A 12019-nucleotide genomic window follows, 5' to 3' on the forward strand; every position below is an offset into this window, starting at 1 on the left:
GCTCTGGAAATGATTCTGAGTTTTTTTTTATAGATCTTCAAAATGTAACTAACACCCATCTGCCACTAGATTGAAACCCAAACTATAAATAAATTATATGAATGTGAATCACACACCTTTCATCATACCTCAAACAAATACACTTACTTTCTTTTGTTCAAAGTATTATTCCAGCCAGCTGTGACATTTCCCCTAATTCCCTCCAATTTTGTCAGGATTCCTTGATGCCGCACCAACTCAAAGGCAATCACTCTCACTTCACCTCTGAAATTCGGTTCCCCTGACCATGTTCAGACCAAAGCTGTATCGTAAGAATCTGAGTAGCCCTGATGAAATTTGATTTGATTTGATTGTCGTGTATATTCAAGTGCATAAGTACAGGAGTACAGTGAAAAGTGTATAATGTTGTCCCACACAGTGCCATCTCAGATACAGAATCTTAAGAGCAAAGTTAGGAGTTAAACCATGCAGTAATTATAGTAAAGCAGAAAACATACAAAATAAGGTTACAAGTTACAAATTGCATACCTTTCTGATGAAGGGTCTAGGCCCAGAACGTCAGCCTTCCTGCACTTATGATGCGACTTGGTTGCTGTGTTCATCCAGCTCTACACATTGTTATCTTAAATTGCAGACCTTCTTAGTGTGAGGTAGAAAATACATAAATAAAGACAGACGTTTGAAACATTACAGTCTTCATTAAAGGCTTAGCTTCGGTGGGACCACGCTTCAAGGGATCACGTCGAGACCGGAAGTCCACCATGAGGCCACGTCAGACTAAAACACTGTCATGTTCACCTGAAAGACTGCCATGCTTGGCCGAGAGTCTGCTACACCAAGCTGAGAGTCCTCTGCACTGGGCCGAAAATTCACCTTGCTGGGCTGGGGGGGGCGGGGCACGAGACCAAGCCAGGAGGCCGCCACGCCAGGCTATGAGGTCACCTGCTGGTTACGTGCTGAGTCCAAGCCTAAAAGTCAGAGGCTAGAAGTTTGTGCCTGGGAGAAGAAGAGAGAGGAAGGAAAAAAAAATTACACGAAAGAATAGGAAGTTGATGAGCTCCATCTAGAGCACCCCACTCCCACCATCAAAACTGAGCATCAGTGAGCAGGTTATTGCTGAGGAAATGCTACTTCTGAACACTGTTGATGACTCCTTCCATTACTTTTCTGATGATTAGTAATTGGCCTAATCAGATTTATCTTGCTTGTTGCAAACAAGATATAACTGGGCCATTTTGCCCATGTTCTGGAATGTGCAAATTTATAATTGCACGTTAACAGCTCAGTGAAGTGTACAATGAGGTCTGGAGCACAAGTTTTCAGAATTATTACTGGAATGTTAGATCATAAGACATTTGAGTAGAAGTAGGTTATTTGACCCATTAAGATCCATTCAGCCCACGTTGTCAGAGCCCATGTTGTCAGAGCTGTTGCAGAATCCAGTGCCCTCCACCATTTCATGATATCACATGGTATGAAATGAATTGCCTCAAATTATTATTTTATGAATACGCTTCCTTAGTGAAGTCTTTATGATGAGATTGAATTTTTTTTAGTGTGCATGACTAGATCTATGATAGCCTGTTCCCTAACTGATTCCGTAATGTTCATGATAAATTAGTGAGTTTACGTGATGAGGGAATAGTTTATGTTGAGCAGATTTGTTAAAAGGAGACTCCAAACTGCTTCATGTTTCCAGGCAATGACTAAACATCAACTCACAACTAGCAGCTGTGTCTGTGTGTTTAAACATCACACTGCCAACATACATCAACCACCATCCCCCCAACCCACTCCCAAGTGATGATTAGTAATCTTTGGATTTTGGGAATTTGGAAGTAATGAAAATGTCTCAATTTCAAAACATTCAGTATGCCAGCCAGGATCATGGCGAAGTCAAAGATAATGTTTCAGATTTTTTCAATGTATGCAATTGCAATTGCAGGGCAATGATACTTGAAGCAATCAACAACCTCCAATGTCACGTTGACCATGCTAAGAGAAATTGAGAAAATTCCAAACTATGAAATGTGCCTTCCTAATGCTGGCAGTCAAATCAAACTCTTTACTGGCACTAGAGAGTGCAATAACTCAGAAACCCCAATTGGAAAGGAACAGCATTGTTGAACACCAAAATAGAGCCACTACTTGTGGCATACATAGGCTACTCCCAACCTGAGACAGACAGTTCTACAGACCTGTCTCCATGTATGTTTTTTCTTTTTTTCTATCTGGGAGAGATATCATACATAAGCAAACAGCTTTCGCCCCACCCAAATCACCAAGGTTGTTTTTGTTTTAAACTATCAACCACAATCAAGGATCACCTGTGTAGTCAACTGGATATTGACATAGTTTGCGTTGTCATAATGAGCTAACAATCAATAGTGAGGATGGGGGTGTGGGTCTGTTTTATATTTTTACTTCTTTTTAAATCCAGAAGTATTATCAAACACAACTGAACAGCTTTTCCACCACCAAATCACTGATTTTTTGGTGTTTAAACATTAACCACCATCAGCAATCACTCATTCAGCCAATTAGAGGTTTACATGAAAATCCCACAATGAGCAATGCAAACCTTAAAAAATGGGTGGATGGGTGTTGGTAAGGTATGGTTCTGCTTTTTTCAACTTCGGTTTTTTTTGTATTATTTGCATATTTTGAAATATCGTATTTAATCCCGTGTCTAAATATTTCTACTCAATTTGTTCAAAGATGTTATTACACACCTCTGGAATGGGTGGGTCTTGAATCTTAGCCTCCTGGGTCAAATGTAGGGATACTACCTCTGTACCTCACGAGCCCACCAAAGAAGGGCATGAACAATGGGTCCTCGAATTCCAGAGCTGAGGTTCTACAAACTGAGCTACCATTTTTTACCTACTTTTCTAACCGAAGTGTTCAGAAATGTTATTACACACCTCTGGAACAGATGGGACTTGCTGAAAGGTAGGAATACTACCATGACACCATAAAAACCCTTGCATGGGTTGGCTGTTTTTATTTTTTCTACACAGGACAGTTATATGCAACTGAGTGACTTTCCCTTCAGAAAAATCACAATGACTTTTTTCCTTTTTTTAAAAACTAATAACAACCACCAGTAAAAACACCTTTAGCCAACTGAGTACTTACATGCAAATCCCATTATGGGCAATGCAAACCATCAATGGTGAGGGGGGCTGAGGAGAGCAGTAAGGGACTAAATCAAAATGACACTTGGGTTGGTGGAGTTGTGGACAGTGTGGAGGGCTGTTGCAGATTGCGACGGGACATTGACAGGATGCAGAGCTGGGCAAAGAAGTGGCAGATGGAATTCAAGACAGAAAAATGTGAAGTGATTCATTTTGGAAAGTTGAATTTGAATGCAGAATACAAGGTTAATGGCAGTGTAGAGGAACAGGGAAATCTTAGGGTCCACGTCCATAGATCCCTCAAAGCTGCCACCCCAGTTGACAGAGTATTAAGAAGGTGTATGGTGTGTTGGCTTTCATTGGCAGGGGTATTGAGAATAAGACGTTAGGTGAGGTTTTGCGCAGCTTTATAAAACCCTGGTTAGATCACACTTGGAATATTGTGTTCACTTTTGATTAGAGAGGGTGCAGTGGAGATTTACCAGGATGCAGGAGGGTAGGTGTTATGAAGAAAGGTTGAGGGAGCTAGGACTTTTCTCATTAGACCAATGAAGGATGAGAGGTGACTTGATATAGATGTACAAGATGATGAGAGACATAGATAGAGTGGATAGCTAGACACTTCTTCCCAGAGTGGAAATTACTATTACAAGGGGCATAATTTTAAGGTGATTGGAGGAAGGTATAGGGGAGATATCAGAGGTGGGTTATTTTCACTGTGAATGGTGGGTGTGTGGAATGTACTGCTGGCAGATACATTAGGGACATTTAACTGACCTTGGATAGGCATTTGGCTGATTGTAAAATATAGGGTATGCAGGGTAGTTTGATCTTAGAGTAGGTCGGCACAACACATGAGCCAAAAAGCCTGTACTGTGCTGTACTGTTCTATGTTCTAAAATGAAATTGGAGGATGAGATAAATCACTTTATTGCCCTTGGTGCCCATGTCTCTCTAAAGGCATCAAGAGCTTTGATGGACACCACATACTCCTTCTCCAATGATATTCAGACATGAATGTAACTGTGGAAGAGGGGCCTGCTTTTTTTTTCTTTTTTCACTCAACAACAGCCCCTCCTCCGTTGGTAAGGTGTTTATTTATTTAAAATTGATGATGGAGAAGCTGATTTAGTGAAGAAACTGTCAACAAGTTCTCTTTCAATGCATGCTTTTGAATTTCAGGATTGTCTCAATCACTGCAGATATGTCTGTCATCTTTAAAAGCTTGAAGTTTTTTTATTATAATCGTTTGGAGTTCAACACAGCTAGATATTTTTCTGAATATTCAGCAGTGAGTTCTGTTAACAAATTTGTGGGCAAAAAGACATATTTCCAGTAAATTAAAGGAAAAATATGACTGTCAGGCAAGGCTGGGATTCTTTTCAGTGTCTCCTTTGAGTGATGGGGTTGAAATATTGGTTGCAAAAATGTCTGGCTGTTGGTGAACAGAGAAGAGCGTGTGGCCTGCCCTTCCAGGGTCTGCTTTATTAATTTTTAAAATTTAACCTATTTTTCTAATCATCCTGTTCAGAGATGTCATTACATGCCTCTGGAGCAGGTGGGAGTTCAACCTGAGCCTCCTGGCTGAAAGGTAGTGATACTACCATTACAAAACAGCTCTCTGCAAACTGTCGCAGCATAACCTGAACCTGCAATCTTCTGCCAATACCCTGGTTAATACTGAAGTCAGACATCTTATTCACTAGACTGAGCAACTACCTTAAATAAATGCTGAAATGGGAGAATGCAAGAATGAGACAGACCGATAGACTTACTGAAACAGTGAGGTTCAGGCAATGACTTTCAGCTGGGTCAGTCGTTGCCTGTTACCGAGGGAACTTGTACTCAACAAGCTCCGATAGGAGATTAATTACTGATTCCCCACCGACCTTTTGGGAATTATCATAAAGATTTTGAGTATTTGCTGCTGCAGATATTCCTCAATATGGAAAGATAGTAACACTGTTGGTGCAGAGTAACTGTCTGATGATGGCTTGGTGCATCTTTGTCTTGGAACTCAGACGAACAAGGCTGTAAAGAGACAGTTTCTGTGAATATCCTGAAGGCATACTCCAGGAGCAAAGTGAGGAATGAATATGCCAAGGACTGTCGGTGCCAGAACACCAACTGCACTATGTATTGATGTTGTTCTGTTATGTAGTTGATCTTACCCATTGTATTGTCATGGTTGAGATCACATTGAACAATTTTGGATGGCAGCTTGAATGGACTGTCTCTGTCCACGTGGCTGAATGCATTTATAAGATCAATGAAGGCAATGCACAATGGTCTCCTTTGTTATTGTGTTGCTATTGCAGTTGCTGGACTGAGAAGTTCATGACAACTGTCGAAATTCCAGTTCTGAAAAATACTAGGATTTGAGGTAAATGGATTCAGCAGGAACTACTGTCTGTCAAGGGCAACAATAGCCAAATACTTTGCTCAAGATGTTGAACAAGAAGCTGCCATGCAAATTTTTGCAATTCTGCTGTTGCCCCATTTCTGCAGCAGAGGCAAGAGAAGTTATCACAGTTGCTGCAAGAGTACCAGTTTCTCATATTTTATGAGTTCATATGGTACACTATCAGTACTTGCAACTTTGCCCATGGCAAATGAATTAATGTTCAGTATATTATGGAAAAAATTATACATTGAATATTAACTCCACTTTCCCTAAGGGCCACCAGTGAACTGGATGGGGTTTTCCTGACAACCAGCAATGAATTCATGGTCATCACTGGACTCTTAATTTCAGTTCTGTTCTTAATTGAACTCAAATTCTATCATCTGTCATGGTGGGATTCAAATGCAGATCCCTGGAACATTACCTGGGTCTCTGAATTAACAGTTCAGTGATAATACCACTAGGGCATTACATCCCCTAATTGGGCTCCAACAAGCATGACCATCTTCCTGTGTGCTACGTATGATCCCAACCAGTGCAGAATATTTCTCCTGATTCCCATTGACTTTAAATTTGATGTCACACTCAAGCAAACACTGCCTTGATTTTATCCCCTCCTTAGTTCAGTTCTTTTGCCCATGTTTGGACCAAGGCTGCAATGAAGGCAGCAGCTGAGGAGTCCTGGTGAACCACAAAATAATAATGTGAGCAGGTTACTGCAGTGTAAATGCTGCTTGATAACACTGTTGCAAACCTTTCCATTATTTTGGTGATAATTGAAAGATGGTTGATGGCGTGGCAACTGGCCAGATTGGATTTGTACGGCTTTTTGTGGACAGGTCATATTTGGACAGTTTTCCACATTGTCAGCTAGATGCCAGTGTACAGCTACACTGAACGGCTAAACTACAGATGTGGTTAGTTCTGGAGGTTAAGTCTCCAGTTCCAATGCTGGAATATTGACAGGGCAGTTAGATGTCAGACTTCTATCAGTTAGCACTTTCCTAGTGTTGCTTTCCATATTTTGAGAGTGCATATCGTTGATGGAATGTTTCATTTTATTTTGGTGTTCATTGTGGAAATGCTGGTGAATGCGTGTTGTGTTGAGGAACTGTTGGTTTTTACATGGTGGGCAAAATGTTTGATCTTGATACAAAGGCAACATTTCTGCTTTGAAGAAAAGCTTCAAGGGTTCCATCCACTGGGTCACACCAGAATGTCTCCAGGACGCTGTACCCTGGATGTCTCCTGGCAACATTATGGTATGGCTTGTTCTGAAAGGTGTTGAAAAGCTTGTGACAGTGGTGAAGCTTAATTTGTTTCTGTCTGTTTTCATATACCTTTCAGAGACAGCAGGGCCATGTCTTATGGTCTGCATCCCCTCTTGCACTGAAATCCCCAGTGGATGAAGATATCCTGACTTGGGGATTCTTCTGACAGTGTCTCGCTCCTCACAGAACTTGTCTTTCACCTCTGTCATGGAGCACAGATGCCCATGAAGTTAACAGACCCTGCTTGAGTTCAGAAGCGGATGCGGAGAATATATTTTGAACTAACTGGAGTGAGTTCCATCACCAAAATTAATAATTACCTAACAACAAAACCTACACCAGACGCATAAACCTGCTCTGAACTCTTCCCTATCAGATGAATATGTTTTTCTTTCAGTGATCCACTCTTTGTGAATATGGTGTCTTGGAGGGAAGCTGTGTTGATATTCTGTCCAAGTTCCACATGAATCACTGTTGTCTTCTGCATTTTATCATCAGCTGCAAGTTGTCTGTTGGCACTTGGTTCTGACATTCAAGCCTACTAACAGAATAGTTTGTGTCTTTTTTCTTTTCATGTTTTTCACTTGTTTGCCTGGTATGATAGATTCCACTTGCTTGTTGAGCAAGAGCTATTAGACGTAAGCCCCCTTTGAAGCAGATGGACCTGTGGCAAGTCAGCAGCTCATTATTTGGGAACTGCCCAACTTGAAGTGAACGGTGCTTTTCTTAGCAGCATAGAATGCACCTTCTGACCTCAGCTGACAGCTAGAGCTTTCTATGGCAATGAAATTGGCCTTATCACTTGTAACTGGTGTTTCCAATGTTATGTTAATATTCCACGGAGCACTGGAGACATCCTCTTCTGCACAAAACGTACGAAGACCCAGAGCAGCCCAAAGATCCGGGTTCAACTCCTTAGTTGATTCTAAAGGAATACAGAGCGTATTGTTTGATACTCGTTTGGTTGCGGGAGTAACTGGAAAATGACCAACGTAGTATCACTCTGTCTTTGGCTGTACTAGATTTTAAATAATGTTTTGCTCCCTTTGCCTTAACCTCTCCTGTGGTATTTAAAAGGTTGCAGGGTTATTCACCCATTGCTGGAATTTGATTCACAAATACCAATACCAAATACCACTGGGTTAATGCTCAACTTTTTCTCAACGTTTTCTCAAGATAACTGTTTACGAATAACCAACAGTATGATTTAGGAAATGGGTGGAGGGGTGAATGTTGGCTGGGCATTCCTACACCACTTTGAAAAAGTGCCCTTGTACGTATTTTATTCAGCTAAATAGCATCTGAAAAGCTCATGAAAAACAGTACATGTTTTAGAGTCGTATATAAGCCATGTCTTTCTAAGGCTGAGTCAAAAGAGATACCTTGAAAGGAACAAGTCATCGCAAGATAACAAAGTGTGAAGCTGGATGAACACAGCAGGCCCAGCAGCTTCTCAGGAGCACAAAAGCTGACGTTTCGGGCCTGGACCCTTCATCAGAGAAAATGCTTGGCCTCACCTGAGACATTTCTCAAGTATTGTCACGCCTGCACTGTAGGAAGTATGGCAGCTAATTTGCACACAGCAAATCTGCACAAAAACAGCAATGACAACGGTCAGATGATATGATTTTGTGGTGTTCGTTGTGAGATAAACGCCTCTCTCGATCTACCTCGAAATGATGAGAAGCGATCCGTTCATTTGTGCGTCCGTCGTCGAAACTCACCTTAACGGCAGATGAAACTGTCCTTCTGCCAACAGGCCCGCAGAGAAACCCTCCGAGAACACCACACCACTCCACAGCCTCAAATGAAAAACATGTTTTGTTTTTCACGGCTCCAGCGACGAAATTAATTCAACGGTCACAAGGTGTTTTTTTTTAAAAAAGACTCACCCATCATGTATTTCGAAAGGAGGTGAAATGTGGTTGTTTGTTTTATATCTAATTTCTCCAAGATTAAACATAACCACACGGAGAGACGTACAAGGTTTGACGTTTGTGAGAGGCCGCGGCGTTTCAGTGTCGCTCCCTAGGTAAAGGGGAGGAACGGACACTCCTACTCCTCCTCCTCCTCCCTCTGCATTCGGTGCCTGGAGCTCCGGTTTCGGTCCCACGACCAGGAGGTGCTCTCGGCCCCTTGTTCTTGAACACTTCGGCCAGCCTGGCGGCGGCGGCGGGGGAGAGGAGAGTGAGGGGAAAGGATATGATGCCGCGGTGTCTCTCGAGCCGCCGATAGCCAGAGCCGGTGAGTGGAGGTACATTGCCGCCGTCGTCGAGAACGGGACGAGGAGTCGCTTTCGGGGCCAGCCGGCTTTGATGACGCTAGGCCTTACGGTCAGAATCCAGGCGCTAGCCCAGGGGAAGTCGGCCGCAACGGACTGCTCTGTCTTACCCTGTTCCTTTCCCCCGCCCCCCCCCAATCATCATCATCATCATCATCATCATCTCCGGGTCAGGCCGAGTCTCTTTGTGTGTCCGCCCGGGCGGTAGGCTGAAGCGAGGCCCAGGCCTCTCCGGTTTAAGTGGGCCTCGTCGGCCACGGTCACTACCTTCGAGCGCCCCGCCCCGGGGTTGACCGGACCGGGCAGCCTGGGGCCTGCGTCTCTGTCCCCGTGAGGCGGCTGTTGAGTCTCATCGGCCTGGGCCTGGACAATACTGATCCGCCAGCTTTAGGCCGAATATGTTTAAATGGCGGCTCCTGAGCGGGCAAGTGCGTTAGTTTCGGGTGGAAATCGCTTGCCCAAACTTTCTCAGGTTATTTATTTCATGGAAGGTCGAGGGGATGGTTTAGAGTGGGGGAATTGATGATGAACTGAAATAACATGCACAAAAAAGAATCCGTTAACGTGTACTTTCTTTTATTTTTTGGCTAGATTCTTTCGGACCAGTTGTGGAAAACACGGTGATCTCTCTTCCCAGGGACTTTCCCACCAGCCTCCCAGTTTTAGGAGGACATTAGTGGGGATAACTGTCAGGGATTTAAGAGGTCTATCTCATCATGGCCGATGTGGATCCCGATACCTTGTTGGAATGGCTACAAATGGGCCAGGGAGACGAGAGGGACATGCAGCTTATAGCCTTGGAGCAGCTGTGCATGTTACTTCTCATGTCCGATAATGTGGATCGTTGTTTTGAAACGTAAGTTTTCTTTTAATTTTGTCGTCGGTCGTTTTCTGTTGACTTGACTTTTGCCGGATCCCAACTTCGATTGGGGCTGTTTTTTTTAATATTTGCTCTTAATTTCAAGAATTGTGCGTTGGTAGTTATTTTAATCGTATCTCTAAGTGACGCATTAGAAGGGAGAACAAGGTTATGAAGTACCCAGGGATTTCACAATGTTTCAGATCTGCGTTCCGATGGCTTCAACAAAGTTTATATTTTACGAACACAACCGCAGAGATATTGTGCGTGCTCTGCAGAGCAAGTGGCTGCCCAAGGGAAATGGATGTGATTACACGCCGAATTGCTTTTAGGTTGGGAACAGCAATGAGTTATGTGACATACTTAATACCTTGGAAGACAGGAGTTCTTGTGGTATTAAACATTGTTAGAAACATGGGCTGTGTTTTTAAGGGTCACTTCTGATATTGATTCAATCAGAAAGTTTGGAAATATGGATTTCCTGACAGTTGATATGCATAACCTCTTCTGGCTAGATTCAGATCCATCGCTGTTAAAATGGCAACGATATTCATTCACCTTAATAGTCGTAGTCATACAACACAGAATCAGACCCTTTGGTCCAACTGCTCCACGCCAACCAGATATCCCAATCTGACCTAGTCTCATTGGCCAGCATTTGGCCCATATCCCTCTAAATCCTTTGTACTCAAACACCCATCCAGCTATTTAAATGTTGCAATTGTACCCATCTCCTCCACTTCCTTTGGCTACCCTATGCATGAGAAAGTTGCCCCTTGGGAGCTTTTAAAATCTTTTCTGCCCTCACCTTGAATGTGTTCCCTCTCATTTTGGACTCTCATAGGAAAAAGATTTTGGCTGTTCGCCCTATACGTGCTCCTCATGACGTCATAAACCTCGATAAGGTCAACCCTCAGGCTCTGACTTGAAGGAATTGCTGAGGATCACAAAGGCTTGGAGGGCACTCTTGGTCCTGAATCTCTGATTGCATTTTGTTGAAAGAAGAAATAAAAAAACATAGTTGACTTTGTTCCATCAATCTACCTGTCACAGATGAACCTGTCCATGACAGGCTTAGTATGAGTGGCCATCACACAATCCTCTGGGAGATCAATTTCCATCTTAATACTGAGGAAACTCCCCATATGCTGTATGACACGAGTACCAAGCTAAATGGGGTAGAGTCTTTAGAGGTTTGGTGCCTGAAAATAAAATAGTAAGCAAACACTCTCGGCCATTGATAGCAACAGAACTATCTACCGGAAACTATAAAACTGAAAAGTCATAAGAAATAAGAACAGAAGTTGGATGGTTTGGCTCCTCAAGCCTGCTCTGCCATTCAGCAGGATGATAGCTGATTCGGCATTTCTCATATCCACTTTCCTGCCCTTTCCTCATAACTCTCAATTCCTCTACTGATTTATCTCCGCATTAAGTACATGCACAATGACTTTGCGCCCACAGCTGCCTGTAGCAAGCAGTTCCAAAGGCTGTCAACCCTCTGAAAGAAGAAATTCCTCCATCTCTGAATTTTAAATGGACACCCCTTTATTCAGAGACAATGCCGTCGGGTTCCAGATTGTCCCATGTGGGAAACATCCTTTCATTATTTACTCTGTCAACCCCCTTTAGAATCCTCAGAGATAGTAACAACTGCCAGTGCTGGAGTTAGAGATAACCGTGTGGAGCTGGAGGAACACAGCAAGCCAAGCAGCGTCGGAAGAGGAGGAAAAGAAGGGTCCTGACCAGAAACATCAACTATGCCTACTTCTCTGCTGCCTGGCCTCCTGTGTTCTTCCAGCTCCACAGTGTTATCCCTTCAGAATCCAATATGTTTCATTGAGATCCCACTCTCATTCTTTTAAACTCTAGTGAGTAGAAACATAGCCTATTTAACCTTTGCCCATGAGACTTAACCTTTTGTAAGGTATGATGACAGATATCTTCTGGAAGTCCAAATACAACACATGTACTGGTTTCCCTCTATCCTCTCGAGTTGAGATTTTCTCAAACGTCTAATAAAATTAGTTAGATATGATTTCCCTTTTGAAGTGATGCTGACCCTGC

General features: G+C 42.9%; 1 protein-coding gene across 6 annotated transcripts in view; it reads left to right on the forward strand.

Annotated features, from left to right (window-relative positions):
• Positions 1-8772: 8772 nt before the first annotated feature.
• Positions 8773-12019, forward strand: part of hectd1 (HECT domain containing 1) — a 91157-nt gene continuing 87910 nt past the window's right edge. For 2 of the 6 annotated variants that reach the window (XM_048537445.2, XM_048537450.2), the window contains exons 1-2: positions 8775-9056; positions 9685-9949. In XM_048537445.2, coding sequence (XP_048393402.1) covers positions 9810-9949 — 140 coding nt within the window. In that variant the 5' untranslated portion in view covers positions 8775-9056; positions 9685-9809. Of the gene's footprint in view, positions 9067-9275; positions 9566-9684; positions 9950-12019 lie in introns of those variants that run through there. The other 4 variants (XM_048537451.2, XM_048537448.2, XM_048537449.2 and 1 more) reach the window with 4 other exon arrangements.

The sequence above is a fragment of the Stegostoma tigrinum genome, chromosome 10 (genome assembly GCF_030684315.1).
Source record: "Stegostoma tigrinum isolate sSteTig4 chromosome 10, sSteTig4.hap1, whole genome shotgun sequence".
NCBI lineage: Eukaryota > Metazoa > Chordata > Chondrichthyes > Orectolobiformes > Stegostomatidae > Stegostoma > Stegostoma tigrinum.